We start from the raw sequence: 18630 nt of genomic DNA, 5'->3' as shown, positions 1-18630 counted from the left end.
GTGTGTGTGTGTGTGTGTGTGTGTGTGTGTGTGTGTGTGTGTGTGTGATAGAAGACAACTTTCAGGAATTTTCTCTCTTTTTCTACCATAGTTGAACTTTGGTCATTGGGTTGTTTGGCAAACACACTTACCTGCTCACCCATCTCAAGAACACTACCCAGCCCCAATTTTTCTAAACAATTAATCAGGCTCTCTGCTTCATCCTCTGCACTATGGTTAGCCTCACCCATTTCCACTATTAAAGATCTCCATGAAGGCTGGCTCAATAGACTCCACTGATCTCTGAATGCATATTAGTGTCTAATCCAGACATTGTTTCTCCCACCTAGACCTCTGCTTCAGAAAAGCAAGTTTGTAATCCCAAAAGTTATCAGATGAATGAATTTATTCTTCTCAAGGTGTAGAGTGGCTCTGTGAAAAACTCCTGTTAGTTAGGATGAGAGCTAGTATAAGGAGATCGACAGAAACATTCTAAAAGTCCTGGTGAGTTAAGGGGTGATTCACAAAGAGGACACTATGTGAGAACAATGGAAACAACTCACATGGAGTAGTAAAGAAGGGGAGTCACTATTTACACACACACACACACACACACACACACACACACACACTATCTACTATATACACCCTAACTCTCAAAAACATCAGGCTCTTAAACTCTGGTAGAATTTTCTTGCAATTTTTTTTTCCTTTTACTTCTTTCTGTATGCCCTCAGCATTCTTCCATTAATACACTCACTGTTTTCTTAATTCACCTAAGTAGAAAAATGGGTTGGTGACTAATTGCAGAATTCTAGCCTAATTCGGGTGCAGAAATGATACATAATACAGCTTGGGTCAAGCGGGCACCTTCATCAATCATTGGGGCGGCATGAAATAAGGTAAAACACACTATACTGCTTGATGGCTTCCATGACAACCATGTGGCATGAATATTTGAGATAAGTAACAAAATCCAGAGAAAGGTTCATTAGCTGGACCTTAGAGGAAGCAGAGCAAATGGTGGGGAGGATGGATCTCTTCTGTGTAATTGCAGCACTGTAGGCTTCCATGAAAATTCCATGCAAATCTCAGCAGTGTTCTCATGGCACCAAAACTACATTAAGATATATGTACAAAAAAAAAGTTTAAGTGATTGCAGTGACTCATTATGTTAGCAAGCTCTCTGCTGCTGTGAGAAAACACCTGAGAAAATTAGCTGAATAAAAGAAAAGTTAATTTTAGCTCAGGGCATTGGGGATTTTGGTCCACAGTTGTCTGGCTCTGGATAATGCTGTTTTAAGGCTATGGTGAACAGGTGCAAAGATGTGGTGGAACAAATGGTGGTGGAGAAAGTAAGGAGAGAAGAAAAGCACCCTCTAAGAGGGCAAGCCCCAGTGACCTGCCTTCTACAACAGGGTCACCACCTTCCAACATCCCAAATGTTTGACGTATAAACATCTGGGTTAACCCATATGTTAGATCTCATCCCTCATACTCAGTTGGTAAAAGCCTCGCCTGTGCACAGGAAGCCAAGCCATCAACACGAAAGCATTTAGGGGACATTGATGATACCCCGGAGTTTGTCTTGTGTAGCCTCTTGCTGGCAATTAGAGTGTGGCACATATTTCACATCAACTGCACTTGGTGCCATCTGAGGATTTCAAGCTGTGCTTGTACCATGAGACATGAATAGTTAGATTTTAGACTTCCTCCAGAAGATGGAGAGGTAAGTTGGCCTGGGAAAGATAGAAGAAGAAAGATCAGCTATCACCCATAAATAAGAGGGAAGAAAGCAAAAACAAATAAACAACTTTCCTTCCATGGTTATTTCTACCTTGTAGGGAACAGCAGATGTTTAGCCTGAAATAAAGCATATAGAATTTGCATAAGAGCACATACTGAAACCAGTAGGCTTGGTTCTATGTATATTTAGTCCTTCAGAATGAGAAACTACCTACTTTGTCTGCCAAGAATCCTCAGACCCACAGACTGAGTTACAGAGTGTTTTACAAAAACTCTTCCATCACAAATACACTCTGGGTGGCGGTTTAGTTTTCAGAAGTTAACAAGTGCCATCTCTGGAATTGCCCCAAACTAGCCCAGCTTAGCTCTACCATCACCGCAAAGGATCTATGAGAAGACATTGTTGATCCCACCAACAGTAGCTCCATGAGCCCACCTCTGCCCTAAGCACTTTGCAAGCCCTAATGAATTTAATCCCATCAATAGCTTGTAAAATAAGTTGAATGTTGCATTGTTTATTTTTATCATCACTGGTACAAAATACTTAACAGAAACAGCTTAAGGTCAAAAGGGCTTATTATGGCTCACAGTTTCAAGGGATTCCAGTCTATGATGCTAGGGAAGATACAGTGGACAGGCTCAGTGTATGATACTGGGAGCTTAAAGCACAGTAATTACATCTTACAGAAAAGAAAGCAAATACTAGTAAGAAGTAAGGAAGAAGTAAAGCGGAATTGTGTACTTCAAAGGTCTGTTTTAGTAGCCACCAGGCAGTCAGTCTCCATGTCCAAAAGTTTCTGTAACCACTCAGAACCATGCCACCAGCTTAAGCATTCAAACACTTGACCTACTGGGGTCCAGTTCAGGTTGTTAAAAATGTGTTTATATTCCAGATAAGAAAACTAGTTAAGGATCAGAGAAGCTAAGACTGGTCCAGAGTTCTTCAGCAAGTAATTTGGAGAGATGAGAAACTTGAATTTCAGCTGCAAACTATCTGACTCCAAAGCCCAATTGGAACTTAGTATACATTCAAAATAAAGTTAAAAATGCTTGCTCAGTTTCTTAATATTAAAAGCATGGATTGCTATATACACAATAGTTAATGGAGTATTATTCAAATGAAAAAAATTCTACTGATAAATCAACTTTATAAGACAAACATATAAGTAAATAAACTACAATTCTTTTTGACAATGAATCAAAATATATGATTTTTATATACAGACCCTTTTGTATAGTATACTTCAGTTGAGATTTTTAAAATGTTTCATGACAACTCAGCCAACCTGTAAGTGGGGACTTTGGTTTCATGTGCAAATTTTTGTTGTATTCTTGTGACATTAATCCACTCAAACTAACATAAAAAGAAGCACCAGTTTAATCACTCTGAATTAAAAAGCTAGTCTTTGGGAAGGTGTCTGATGAGGGTGGGTTATTCACAGTCAAAGGGAACTGCTCACCTGGATAAAGTCTCCCACGAACCACAGCAAGCACATGCTTCAAAATAAGAGCAAATCTCCCCAAATGGCTGTCAAATGACTACTTAGTAGCACATAAAGTAAACTATAGAGGGAAACATGCCAGCATCTATCAGCTGTATATTATGTTTGATTTGTTACATTAGACCATTTGATTTATTTTTAATCTCTCGGAGTTTGGATCATGCTCATAGACAGGGCAACTGAATGTCTGAGTGGTATACTCCCTAAGACTTCAGAATTAGTGAAAGATTTAAACCTAATCAAATTCCAGTCTTCTGAATAAAATCTGATTTGTCTAAAAATACCTTCCACCTCGAGAAGAAGAGAACTGGTCTGCTCTGGATGTGCTTCAGTCTGGAGCTGAAGACAGCTTCCAACCACATTCATTTTGACCTCTTAGTCTAAATTGTATTTGTCTAATCCCTTAAAATGCCCAGTGCAACTGGGTATTTCAGGAAACACATCTCTCAACTAGAGACAAAGAAAGATGGTGAATTACTCTGCCTTGGCCATCTATCTTTTCCTCTCGCTGTAGTGTATGTACTCCTATTTGTTTGCAAACATTCATTCGTTAGTGGTTCTAGGATTGTGGTCTCACTCTTAGAGACTTTCTTCCCATTCACAAATTTACTTTTCAGAGTGTGTACGTTGCTGTCCTTTAACCCCTCCCTTCTCTTGGTCCATGTTTTTAAAGAGGAAATATGAAATATCCATTCCACGGTCATTTCAAATATACTAAATAATACTAATTCTTTTATAGTCTTAGATTTATTCCAGTAAGAAATTTAAACTAGTAACTAAACTGAATAAACATCTCTCTAGAATACTCTTTAAATAATAAGTATATCACATTTGCCAACAAATAACACATCTTCAGTAAATCTTAGAGACATCCACGCACTCATATACACGTATGTTTGTGCTGAAGTACTGAGTCTATAAATGAATAAAGTACTATTTTTAGTTTAGGTTTTGTTCACACTTCTCAGCCAAATTACAAATACATTACCTGTGAGTGTTCTTCCTCTTAGAATTTGCTCTCATGGGAACTGGTAGAATAATCCTGACTGCTTTGTTACAGCTAACATTTCCTTGCTTGGAGCTGTGGGAGTCTAGGAACATTTCACAGGCCATGCTTAGTCACCTGGGACATTTCCTGTTAGTCCCCTAATCTCAAACCCTGGCTCAACTATTACAGAAGAAGGAAGTGGGTGGCATGATCAAAGCAGTTGTAAGTGAGCTAACTTGGTAGACATAAAATTAAAATTAAAAACAAGTCACAAAAATCCCAGGATAAACAGCTTCGATACTATTTTTTCCATGATGTTACCCAAAAGGACGGAGGCAGCAGAAAGAACAGCATATGGCAGAGACAGCCTGCTTATAGTACAGCAGACTGTGCTCAGCAGGCAGAGCTTGCAGTCTACAGTCTGACAGAATTCAAGCTATCTATTTGTTCACCATTTAAACCCAGCATTATGGGAACAAAGGAATGGTTTCCTTGAGTGGAGAGAACAACAGCCAAGAAGTCAGAAACATGACTCAAAAAATATGCTAACTATGTCTTGGGAAAGGATTAAAATCACAAACCAGAAAACAAGCTTGGAGTGGGGGTAGGAAGGTATATCTCAACAAATGAATGAGATTTAAAGGCTTTGGCTCCATGTCATTGAGGAAAATGATTAAGAAAAACTCTAAGATAAACATCTGCAAGACGTTAAGCTTTTCATGATGTGGTAATCCCACTTACATTTTCTTCTGTTAAGATTAGAGTCTTTGAAAGCAGAACATATGGTGACTGTTCTGTGTCACTGAGTTTCCCAGCATTCAAAATATTCCCAGATTTGGCCAGCCAAATGAAATATCTTTGCATCCTATTACTGTTAATATACAGGTTACATTTCTCTTTGAGCCTACTAGTCACTTATCCATCCTGGTGATTAATACAAAAGCTGGAAGAAAAACAGGAAGAAAAACAGGCAGGATTCTGTCAGAGAGCCATGAATGAGGATCTCTAAGCCTTAAGCTTTAGATCCATAGTTAGCACTGGGATTAGAATTAATGCTCATAGTTCTAAAACCAGAGTCCTCCAAAAGATTCTGTAGGTTTCCTGCAAACCCCAAAGAAAAAAGGTCCTGTGCACTAGGTTGAAAGGCTAAATAACTGAAATTGAAGAACATAGATCCTGAAAGCACTCATTCATGAATCCGTCTCATTACATCAGTTTATGTTTGGTAACATGGATGTAAACTTAGAACACAGAGAAAATTAGAAAAACACTTTTAAAAAGAACAACAACACACACACACACCCCACAGATGAAACAGCAATCATTGTATAGAAGTCTATATATGATTGAATTTGGATTTGGCCATTTTAAGAATGACCCACTGTGAATGTTATACACATTCACAATAGACTTGTCCCATCTGTCCTTTACATTTATAAGAGAAAGCACATTCCGCTGGGTATCACTGTCATTCTCCATTTCTTTGGGAATGAGACTCTGTGACTAAATTTCTCTTTCAGTGACTTTTCCATTTTTTGTGGCAGAGGTCTTACGGGAGAAATGGTTTCTTTAATCTCACAATTCCATGCGTCGTCGTGGGGAAGTCAAGGGTATAGGAACTTGAAGCCGCTGGTCAGTCACATACCCAGTCGAGAGCAGAGAGAGAATGGATGTGTGCATGCCTAGTGCTCTGCTAGTTTTCTCCTGGCACTACCACAGGCCAGATTCATCTAGACAATCTTTCACCAGAGACTCTCTTCTCAGGTGGTTATCGGGTGAATCAAATTGAAAGTTCAAACCAAGCTTGACACTTCTCATGTGATCAGTCCAATTTGAGCATATAGTATAATTGAGGGAAGGGGGCTTGTTCACCCCATTTTCCTACAATCCTAATTCTTGAATTCTTCACTATTTATTTTAAGATATTAGGGCCCTGTCTCACTTCCGGTTAAAGCTCGGGATCAAAATATAAAATTGCTTAAGAAAAGAAATAGAAAATGCACATTAATGTGTGAAGAACTGGAAGATGATTTCGTTTTCTCCCATAAAGAAAGTAGTTTGATTGGAGATATTATTGGGAAAGAGGCTACGTGTGAAAATTGAAAATGTGTCAAGTGTATTTTATGATATAATTATTTTATTCTGGCAGCTTCCATCCTTGAGGCCCAGTGGGAAAGTATAAATACCACGGGAGGCATGGCTCATCCTAAATTTCATTGTCTTATAATTTCATTGAAAATCTTCACAGACATGCATTTTTAACCAAGATGTAATTAGCCAATAATATTTTCCACATCATACATATGTGTCATTATACATATGTGTCATAGTACAACACCTTAGAGCCTTACATCGTACTAACTATAAGGATTTGTTTCACAGGTGGTAACCATTGAGTATCTGGAGAAGTTTAAAAGGCCTTCCTCAGGCTGACATTTCAGGGATTTTCTTAAGCAAACATACATGTGCATTTGTCATGTATAACATGCCAGTTACCTTCTGTGATAACTTCCTTGTGGCTAAGTGAGCTTTGTCATGTTACTTTAGTCCAAATAAGCAAAGTGCCCCATTTCAATCTGCTGACTCCAACAGTCTTCAACATAAAGAATGGTATAACTCTCCCAATTTCCTGTGTAATTGGCTTCCTGGACAGCATGCTATGCTTTTTTTTTATATTAGTATACAGAGAACCATTGGGAGGTGAGATGTATAGATTTCTCACATCAAACCAAGCAACTTGCTGAACTGATTGGCTGAGAAGGAAAATTCTCAGAGGGTACCCTGAATGTCCTATGAACCCTGCCCTTGTGCTTACAACCATGAGAGTGCCTGACTGTATAGACTAACCAGGGGACTTGGCAACCTGATCAGAAGCAGTTCTCTGGGGTTGAGGAATTCAGTTGAACAGTTATTTTAAGTGCTACATTTTTTTTGTTAGATGATTCAAGCTGCTTAACTCTCAAATCAGTGATTTGAAAATTAGCTTCTCAAGCTTGAAATCTTTAAAACTCATGGATCATTGCTGAGTAATTTCTACCGAGTGTTTTTTAATTTAACTGTGCGTATTTCTATCCTTCATTCTGTAATGACATGAACCACAATTTTTATAACATTTTCTAAAACCATCCTCTTTTCCAGAGCTTTTAAATAAGTATAAAGAATGCCTCTGAATTTTCTTTTAGGCTAAAACTTCATATTTCTTACAGCTGAATTTAGAGATATGCATGCTTGACTTAATTTGTGCCTAGTTTCAAGATCTGACTAATGTTATTTGTACCTACGGACATTTGAACCTGTCTTCTTTTTTTTCTTTTATTCTTTCCCTTTTTTCTTTTTCTTTTTTTTTTTCATTTTTGAGACAGAGTCTCATTATGTAGTTCTGGCCGTCTTAGAACTATGTAGACCAGGTATCCATCTGCCTCTGTCTCCTGAGTGCTGAGATTTAAGGCATGTGCCATGATGCCCAATTTCTGTCTTCCTTTTTAAATGGGAAGTAAGTAATAGAGTTAAGACAGATTACATGGCAAAGTGAAGTCATTTTGTTATATGAAGACCTTCATTTGGTATTATGCATACAACCACAGCTCTGTGGTATGGAATGCCAACCCTTTGTCCAGAAGAGTGATTTAGTGGGAATCTTCATGTAAGAAAAATATGGCTGATATGTGAAGGGCTCTACATGTATTGATTTCAAGTTGAAGAAGCTCAAGTTAATGCTAAGGTAACTGTGACCTAGCTCAGTTGCTGACGTGAAATGCCACAGTGCCCCATTCCCCATATTAACCAAAACTTTTAGCTGACATGTCAGTAAAATACAATGGACATTTATTGGCATGCTTTTGATACAGATGGTATGCTTAGCAAATGTGACACTGCAAGGACTATTTTTCCAACTTCAATTCTATGTGATAATCTCTTGTGAATGAGGAAACTGATGTGATAGGCAGCAGTTCCACAAAGTACAAATGCCTCTCTCTCTCTCTCTCTCTCTCTCTCTCTCTCTCTCTCTCTCTGTCTCTCTCTCTGTCTGTCTCTCCCTCTCCCTCTCCCTCCTCTCCCTCCCTCTCCCCCTCCACCTCTCCCTCTCTTTCTGGAGAAACAAGAGAACTGAATATCATCTCTCTGTCACCTGTGACAGAAATGATAAGCATTGTGAGCAGAGGGAGGCAGGAAACAGAAGGGCATCACAGAGTTTCCACTATCTAAATGAAGGATTTCCACCGATGTCATTTTACTACCTGTTTATGCCCCACTTAAGTCTCTCAGGGAGAAAACTGGATCAGAGATGAAAAGTCTACTGCTCATTTGGCTATGTCGCTCTATTATATGATAATCAGTTATTCCTTTACTAATACATATTTAACAACATGAGTTATGTGGTTGGTGTGTGTGTGTGTGTGTGTGTGTGTGCTTCATTTATACTCTTATCTAAAACACCACCAATATTGTTTACATTGCTGTAATGGTGAAGATGATAAACTATGAAATAATTACTATGCTAAATGAGGAACTTTGTTTCTTCCCTCTGATGATATCTCAAGTCAGCTAAAAGAAGAACTGTCCATATCTCATTTCCTATTTAGCTGTAGAAAACTTCCCTGCCAGCCCATACTGATGTCTATAAACTTGCAGAGCTGAAAAGACATGTGCAGTTCCATACACAGGCTTATAAATTCTGGCCTTTGTACCAAGGAAACAGTGCTGGTAAAGTTCTACCGTCCTTGGCTACTGACCTCTGTATAGTTTAGAATGAGTGGTCCACCCAACAGTCTCGTGAAGACGTGCTTCCTTCAATTTCATACTAGTCCATCCCTTGATAGTTCAGTTTCACTATGGAATTTCAGAGTAAAGAGAGGTTACTAATGCCTCAGTACTCCTAATAAAACTTCTCAGATCACCTCTAAGAATAGAGGCGTCAACCGTGTTTGTCCTCAACAAGTTCCTGCCCTGGTACTATCTGTCAGAATTCAGGGGATATACTAAACTGTGCATGAGGAAAATAGAGGAAGGAAACCAGAAAAAAAAAAACCCTTTTCCGAAAAAATAACTGTAGACATTTTTAAAATCATTTTTAAGTTAGCAATTTAAAATGATGAGTTGTATTGTGATATGTCCATCCATGTATATTTTGTTAATATATTCTCTGTCCATGGAAATTTTAATTGAATAATTGAGGAATTGTATAAATGTGATTCTTAGAGGCTTTTCTATGTGCCCCCTTTTACTCCCAAATAACTACAGAGGATTTCTACATCCTCTCAAACACATTTTAGCTCCAGAGAGAAGATACAGAGACTAGCTGTAGGCACTAATAGCTGGTCAAATTCTGATCTATTCTAACCTGATTAGGCTGCTGCTACCCAGTCAAATGCTCCTTTACCTGCCTCTGAGTCTTGTCTTGGCTCGTGTTGGTTCATTGTGTGTCCTCATGGCTGCTCTTTCATCCCAATTTCATGGCAAATCTTCCTGGTACATCTGCACGGTCTTTCCACACCTATTTCTCCTCATAATCATTCTCTACTCTCTGGTTTCTTTTGGGACCCCTGGTCTGGGATTGGAAGTCCCGCCCTATCTCTTCTGCCCAGCTACTTGGATGACCAGTTCTTTTATTAACCAATCAAAGGTGATGGAAAACAAATTTTACATAACATAGATACCAGAGATGCTTGACAATGTGATGCTGTAGTCTGGACTACAACAAGATGTCTGGGCATAGAATTCAGCATCTGAATACAGAGTGAACAAAACCATCTCCCAACAAAGTTGAGGAACTTTAGGACATATGAGTTAAGCAGTCTGTGTCAAGTATGAACATTTCTACTTTCCTGGCATTCCAAGCTAAGCGCTCAAATCTGAAGATTCGAAGCTATGATCCACACATGTAGTGAGTGTTCAGTTATCATGTTGACTTTTTGTAGCCTCTTGATTACCTTCCACTTAACATCTAACTATTCCAATACTGCCTATAGTGATAGTTTTAGTGGACATGGCTTCCTTTAGCCTGTTTATACCTTGAGAAGTTTTTCTTGTACCTTCATCCATGGCAGGTAGTTCTGCTGAGTTAAACAATCTGGATTGGCATAAATATGGATTCATTACTGGTGACCATCTCTCCAGAACCCTAAGTGTATCATTTTCTTTATGTCCTGATATTTTGTCTTCTGTGTGACTTAGTCTGCTGAAGAGACTTCCTTCTGAGTCACTGTATTGGGTTGTTGAATTTTCATTTTCACATTCAGTTAGTTTGTATATTTCTGTACCTTTGCTGAATTCAGACTGACTTTTCAAGCTCTGACTCGCTTTCATTGCATCATTCAGTCCTTGGTTTGTGTTTTCTTAGACTTCAGTTAGAGGGTTTTCACCCCTTTGTCCTCTTTAAATTCATTCAAATGTTTATTCATTTTCTCTTTAAGCTTCTTGAACTCTTTGAAAATGTTTATAATTGTTCTTGTAAATTATGTCTCCAGATTCATCTTGGTAGCTTTTCTTGAAGAAAATTCTTATAGGATTAATGGTCTTTGGAGATACATATTGTCTTGGGTTTTCATATTTTATTTTTGTGCTAGGACTTGAAGAGTCCTAGAGTGAAATTGTTAGTTCATATTTGGTATCAGTTTCTGGTCCATCTGGTTGAGTAGGAATTTAGTTCTCTATTTCTGTTAGCTTATCTTTGCTGATTTCAGGTCAGATAGGCTTTTGAAATTCTCTCTCTCTCTCTCTCTCTCTCTCTCTCTCTCTCTCTCTCTCTGACACTCATTGAGGAGGCTGAAGTCCTATTTAGTGGCTATTGTGGGGGTACTCTGGCGTGAAGACAGAATTGTGATGCTTGAGTCAAATCTCAAGACAGTATGCCAGGAAGGCCTAAAGTGATGACTCTGTGGCTGCTTTCTGGAGCAAAGTATTCAGGCAAGTGACATAGAGGGTGGGGCAAAGGGGACTTAACCACCAGCACCCAAGAAGGCTGCTAGCTTCTTGGACTGGTTCCAGACAATCAGGGTACAGAGAAACTGGAGAACAGGAGGTTGCTAAGGGGACCTACTGACAAATATTATGGATGCAGTTCATTGCTGGACATGAGCCTGGAAAAAAATGAGTAGCCAGCCACACAGGTGATGGGGGATACTGCTACAAGTTCTTCCCAAGAGGATCCTTCTTCTTCTAGAGCTGGGAATGAATCTAAATTAAAACTGACCTCCATTCTTCATATCTGATTTGTGACATTTTTGCATTCCCAATCTCTATAACTCTCACTTGTTTGTTTCTTTGTTGTTTTCTGTTTGTCTGTATACCCATTAATGATAGCTAGAAGACCTTTCTGTTTTCTAAAAGATGTAAAGTCTGTTATAGGAAGTACTTCAAGTTGCCAAAACCTTTCAGTTTCCTGGAGAAAGGACATGGTGTTAATAATCTCATCTTGAGATTGAGTTCACATTTTTCCTGGGGAGAAAATGACTAAGCGTTCAGAATTCTAGAAAGATCTAAAACCTCTGAAAGGTTTAACCAGTGTTGAGTGACCTAGTACCATACATTTTATGTGAGGGATAGGGTACCTGCTTTACAGCAATCATAAATTCCTTTAATTTCATACGTAGCATTTAGTCTTTCTGACCAGTAAACTCATTTTGTACTAGAAGAGATATATGGAAAGTTCTAGCTCTATGAAGGAGAACTAGGAGTCTGGAAGCTAGTTGTCCTAGTTTGCTTTCTATTGCTAGGATAAAAACTATGACCAAAACTAGCTTGCAGAAGAGAGGGTTTGTGTGTATTACACTGCAACATCACAGACCATCAAGGGAAGCCAGATCAAGAGCTAAAGGCAAAAACCTGGAGGCAGGAACTGAAGCAGAGACCATGGAGGAACAGGCTTACTGGCTTGCTTCTCATTTTACTCTCTTGTTACCATTTTTATACACCACAAGATCATGGGCTCTGAGGTGGCATCACCTACTGTGGCCTAGTCCCTTCCATTTCAGATATTAATCAAGCAAATGCACCAGAGACTTACCTACTAGCCGGTCCGATGCAGTTATTTTTTCAATTGAGGATCTGCCTTAGCAGATGATTCAAGATTGTGTCAAGTTGATAAAACTAACCAGTACACAAGGTTTCTGTCAAAGAGTCTGCTGTCAACTTAATGGATGACATAGACAAGTTATTTCATGTCCCTGAACTTCAGTTAGCTTATCTCTAAAATTGAGGAGTTGCTCTGACTCTGTGGTTTCGGGTTTTTTTTCTATTTTTTTATTTCTTCTTTGAGAATTTTATGTTTGTTTTCAATGTATTTTGGGCATATCACCCTAATTATCTTCTATCCAACTCTTCCTGAAACTCCCACCAACTTTTCTCTCTCCCAACATCATGTCTTCTTAGTTATCTTCTAAGTATTTCACCCAATGAGTCAAATTAGTACTGCCTGTATGCACACAGGTGTGGGATCATCCATAGAAGTATAGGCAACTTATGGAGGGACTATATATACCTCTAAAGAAAACTGACTCTCCCTCACCAGCAACCGTAAGGAGCCAATAGCTACAGATAAGACCTCAGGAGGTCCTCCTATATTAGTTCTGAAGTGGACTGAGTCGGCATTGTACAGCTTCATAAGACTGGGTTGTTGTACCCCACATACTACTCACTGAAAGAGAGTCATCCACTTGAGATAGCATGCTGGAGTCTGATTTGTTAAAGACATATTCTCAAGTTCTCAAGGTATTCTGTTACCAAGTAGGTGTGGAATCCATTGTGGCAGAAGCTCTAGAACCAAGTTTAGCTACAAATTCCTGAGTTTTATCAGGCTAGATAAGCATGAAGTGTTACTTGCAAGAATGAATTTAACATGGCACTCTTTTAAACATAAGTGATTAATATCATATGTAAGTAAATTTATTCAAAATGTCTATCAGTGATAGAAAATTACTAACTATAAATACATACACATGTATGTACGTATGTAGGTATGTATGTACATAAAAATATGTCTGCCCCCTGTACCAGCTAACCCACTAATCAGTTGCTGCCTTTAAAAATAAAACTGTAAGAAAGACACTATACTGTCTTGTACTTTTTTTTCCTATTTAGAAACAAGGAGATTTTAAAGTATCTACTTCATGTGATCACAATGAGAGTAACTAGGCATAATCCTGACTTGTCAAGGTGCTAGTCAAATGCTGAACTCTTAACAAACTGACGAAGAACGATGGTAACCATAATGCTAGCTGTGATATTTTGCCATCAAGTTTACCCATGGTTAATAGCATCAAGAGCACCCAGAAATGTGTCACAAACTTGTGTTCTCAAACCTGATCGACACCTCCTGCACTATACCTTCCAGTGAAATCATAGACACAGGGATGCCTGAGAGGTATTAACAGAGAAAATCTACCTGAGACTCAGATTCATATTAACCTTAAGTAAATATAATGGGAGTTGGGTGGCCATCCACATCCCATGACTGTAAGCCGTCATCTTTCTCATCTTTTGGCAGACATGTCTAACAAGGGGGTATCAAAACATTCTGGATATCATTGTTTGTTCTCTAGATCAAGCTGTAACTAATAGGATCTTTGAAGCATATTTTCACGTCTACCACAATATCAAGAGCACCATAATTTTGTCATGTTTTCCACATTTTTAATTATTCAGCTGTCTTATTTGTCACTGTTTGGGGAATTATTGCAAACTTATGTCTAAAATGCTTCTGATTAATGCATATTTAGGCAACTAAACAGATGCAGAATGGGCTGACTGCTTTCACAAAATTAAACATTGATGAAACATGTATTTGCACAGCAATAATGATGCCACATGTGCATAAATAATGGCAGATCTTCTTTTCTAATCATCTCAGGGGGTAAATGATGAATGGGAGACAGATTTACCAAACACTTCTGGCCCACCATGTGAATGATTTTCAAGTGTATTTGTGCATGTGAATAAAATTATGCTAATTTATAGCATCTATTACCATATAAAAAATATAAGAAGTTATAGTTAGTTAGTTAGTTCTTTTTTAAATAAGAATGTGGGTAATATCAAAGCATGTTTTGGGGATATGTCAAATTTTCCAGACCTCTATAAATCATAGAAAATACATTTACACACCTTCTACATTCTGGGATCATAAGTCATTCGAAGATATATCATTGCATATCTAAGATTGAAATCTGTCTTATAATTAACAGCATGTCTCAATTTTATTGACAATTTTTTTGTGAGTGATAGGATCTTCTGTTTTTCCAACATAATATATGTATTAATTATTTGTGAATTTCACATAATGCAACCTGATGACACTTCCTAGTATCCAAGGTCTGCCACTCTCCATCCCTTGGGACCCTCCCCCCATATTTCACAAAAAAAAAGCAAAACCAATTAACAACAATAGAAAAAAAGCACACAAGTCCAGTTTGTGTTGCCCATACTGGAGCATGATGAAACTCCTAGCAGCTAGCCCCTTAAAGAAAACAAATTCAGTAGTCCAGGACTGTGATCCCTAGGACATTTTCGCAACAAGAAGACCTCAGTGAGTGAGACAGAGGAGACAGAAGAGCCCTCTCATCTCTTGCCAGCAGTCAAGCAAGAAGGAAGTTTGATGGACAGTAGTGAAATAAAATCAAAGAGGATTTCACAGACAGCAGCTTTTACAGAGCTAAAGGAAAGCAAGAGAACTTCCTGAGATGAGGAAAGGTCAGTAAGACAATTGCAAACTCAAGAGGCCAGTGAAGCACCAAGACAGAAGGAGAGGAACCGCTCACTGTGATGAAGGTTGACCCCTACCAGTTGTGTCCCATGGGAGATATTCAACTTGATGTTCTATCTTATGGTGAACTTCAACTTGATATTGTATATGATATGGATTTCAATGTTATATCCTGTGATAGACTATCAATTTTCTTTTCTTGTTATGAGTATACAGTGATCAACAGAGGTCATAGAGGGTGGGACCCATTAGAAGCATCTTTTAGAAGACGTTTTCTCTTCCCCATAAAACACACTCCTTGAAATGCATTTGCAATTGAAGAAGCTTTAAGTGTTAAATATTCTGTTTGCTCTTTCAGGTGATATCAAGATTATCGAACAAATCTACAGTCTCACAGGTACGGCTGGCATTTGTTTTATATTCTTATTTTTGTTTTTGCTTTGTTATGTTGCCAAAACTGACCTAAAAGTTAACCAGATTCCTGCCAGTTTTCTTCTTATTATGATCTGATATCATAATTATACTGGCCTCATAGGATGAATTTAGTAGTATTCTTTCTTTTTCATTTCATAGAGCATAGGAAGATGTTATGTCTTCCTTAAAGGATTGATAGAATTCACCAGTGAGTCCCGCTCTGGGGTTTTCTTTGTAGGGAGGCAAAGATAACTCTTCAGGCCTCATTTCTTGTTTATATTGTTTATATTTGGAAGAGCATACTGCCTAGGAATTCTTCCATTTCTTGTAGATTTTTAAATAATAATGTTTCCAAAGAATTTGCTATTAACCCTTCAGATTTCATTTGAATTCTTTCTAATTTTATTAAATTGGGTTTTTTTGTTTGACTTTGGTCCCACTGGCTAAAGGTTGCCATTTTCTTTATCACTTCAAGAAGATAACTCTTTGCTTGATTGACCCTATGAATTGTCCTGTGGGCTCCATTTCATCCTTTTCCCCCATGATCTTTATTATTTCTTAATGGGAGCTGCTTGTACATTTGACGGGTGGTGAAGCCACAATAAAAAGTGAATCTACTTCTTGGAGTCACTAGAACATGAGCAAGCCTGATCTGATTCCTTTGCTTCCCTCATGTGTCCCATCTGTCCCAGTCACATCAGCCACATGGATGGCACTGCTTCTTATTGTTGAACATCATTAAAGCATGGTATAGGAAAGACATGAAAAATCTCTGTCTGAATTTTTTTTTAACCAGGCTTTTCCAAGAAGAGTACTTTTCTGACCCAAATAACATTTTAAAATGGAAACATATGTTACCCATCTGTATCCACATGTTGCTTTCAAAGTCCTTTGGTTTCAGCAATGGTATCAATGATATTATATTTAAGCAGCTCTCCCCACCCCCCTCCCCTGCTTTCTCTACCCTATACTTGTTTTCTGTAGTTTGCGTTTAAACATTATAGATTCCTTCTCCACTCTCTTTTCCCCTCTTTTCTTACGAAATGTTCTCTTCTTGTGCTCCCATGATGTGACTATCCTCTTCCTTTAAGTATCTTTTGTAATGATGGCTTTGTTGTCATGGATCACATTAGATTTGCTTAATGGCTTAATACATGTCATTTAGTCTTTCCTGGTTTTGATGGTTAAAGATGAATGTATAGATGTTATTCTGGTGTGTTTGCCTTTGTAAGGGAAGTTGGAATTTGTTTCTTAAACAGTGTTTCTTCCTTTGTGTTTTTGACATCCTTATTGTTGCACTAGAGAAAAGCTCCTTTCTAGTCATGTTCATTTTGGGTACTAGGTGCACCACACATTCTTGTGTCTCTTTCTTTCTCTGAATTAATGAAATTTTAGCTGTCATTCCACTGTACCCAGTCTCTCTGAGTTCAGTTATTATGTTTGTTTATTCCTATTACTGTAGATTCTTGGGATTAACTTTTGATTGTTTCCCAAATTCTTGGATATTGTGGTTTTGTTCATTCATTTTTCCCAAACTGATGATTGATTATAGTATTTCCTCCACATTGTGTTCCAACCCTGATGATCTCTTCTACTTTGTCAAAATCTATCGATGATTTCCACTGTGTGTTTTTGCTATTGCTGATGTTATTATTTAATGCACTAAGATTTCCACTTCTGATATTTTAATTTTCTTCAACAACTTAGGGTTCTTGCTCAGTTTCTCTTCCCTATTGCTAACTTTGTCTTCCACACTGTTGATTACCCCATCTGCTTTGCTGACTTTTTCCTTTGTGCTGCTAACTTTTCTCTATGGACCTTAGACTGGATGCATCTGCTTGTTTGTGTCTTTTGAGGGGAATCACTGATTGTTTTCACTAGTACACTTTGAAATCTTTATCTAAAGGGGTGTGGAGATGGTGCAAGGGGTAAAACACTTGTAGAGAATGAAGAAAATCCCAGCACCCACATCAAAGCCAAGCATGGTGATATGCATCTATGGCCCTAGTGCTAAGAAGGATGCCAACAACTTGTTTACACTCCATTTTAGCTCCTTTGCTTTACAAGTTTCCCTTCTGTGTATGTTAGGGTTCTCATTAGCCACACTTAGCAAGGAATTTGGAGCTGGTCTTTCAACTTCCTGAGACATACTGCCTGGAGTGGCTACAGCTGAAGGTAGAGGTGTTTTCCCACTTAAATTACTAATATTGGAAGCAACCATAACACTGAGATCTGTACATGTAGTCTGACTTGTACTTCTGATTTAGGTATTTCCTCAGTCAAGGCTTTTCTCTGATGCTTCTAGGATGCATCAAGTTAGTAAGTAATGCTACCTAGTTCAATGCCAATAGACCCAGTGATTGTTAACAATCTGTTAGCTAATGAAAAAGAGAGGTTGTAGAAGGAGTAACCCAGCATCTCCAGAGATACAAATGCTATTTTCATCTTTATCACTCTTCTAGGTCCATTTCTATTGTTGTGATAAAATTCTCTGTCAAAAACAACTTAAGGGAGAAAGGGTTTATTTTAGATCAGAATTTCTGGTGACAGTCCACAATAGTTTAAATATTCTTAAATGCTTAATTGTCTATTATCTAATATCTAATTTCCATAATCTAATACACAATGTCTAATATTCTCTTCTTCCTATTCTTAATTTGTAGTTGAGGAAGCCAAGACTCTTAACAATTATGTGCTTACCAAGGTTATAGTTAGAAAGTAAGGACCAGGACGTCATTGAAACATGTAACTATGCACGTCACACAAGATTTTGTCCTTCCGTTGAGACAATTTGATCAATCATTTCTGAATCTGAATTATAGCAGAGTACCAAGAAGCAAATTTGAGATTCTTTTATATATGACTATCAAACTTCAACACAGCCTCATGAGAGTCTTAGTGAAACAAAATACCATGGTGTAGGGAGAGATCTGTAGTAGAACTGCTTGGCAGTGTACAAGAGGATTGCAGCAGAGAGAAGCAGATGCCCCACATAGCTGCCCCAAATAATGTAACTAGTAGTATTTGTTTCTTTCCTGTGGCTGTGATAAAGACCTGTGAGCAGGAAAACTTAATAGATGGAAGAATTCATTTTGGCTTAGAGTTCCAGAGAGATGAGAATCCACTGTGACAGGGAGGCATGGGAACAGGCAGGTGTGGTGGCCAGTGCATGATGCTGAGCAATCACATCTTCAATCTTAAACACTAAACTGAGAGAGAAAACTGGAACTAAGGAGGACTGTGAACTCCCAAGCTCAGTCTCACTGACATACTTCCTTCAGTAAGGCTATGCCACCTCCTCA

At 38.2% G+C, this 18630-nt stretch overlaps 1 protein-coding gene across 1 annotated transcript in view; it reads left to right on the top strand.

Moving 5' to 3' along the window:
- The window catches only part of Kcnh8 (potassium voltage-gated channel subfamily H member 8), a 365508-nt gene that overhangs the window by 322721 nt on the left and 24157 nt on the right, over positions 1-18630 (top strand). The window contains exon 12 of the mRNA XM_028766666.1: positions 15273-15311. Coding sequence (XP_028622499.1) covers positions 15273-15311 — 39 coding nt within the window. The remainder of the gene's footprint in view (positions 1-15272; positions 15312-18630) is intronic.

The sequence above is a fragment of the Grammomys surdaster genome, unplaced genomic scaffold (genome assembly GCF_004785775.1).
Source record: "Grammomys surdaster isolate TR1022 unplaced genomic scaffold, NIH_TR_1.0 169, whole genome shotgun sequence".
NCBI classification, from domain to species: domain Eukaryota; kingdom Metazoa; phylum Chordata; class Mammalia; order Rodentia; family Muridae; genus Grammomys; species Grammomys surdaster.
Note: the sequence above shows the minus strand (reverse complement) of the source record. Positions and strands in the feature narration are given on the sequence as shown.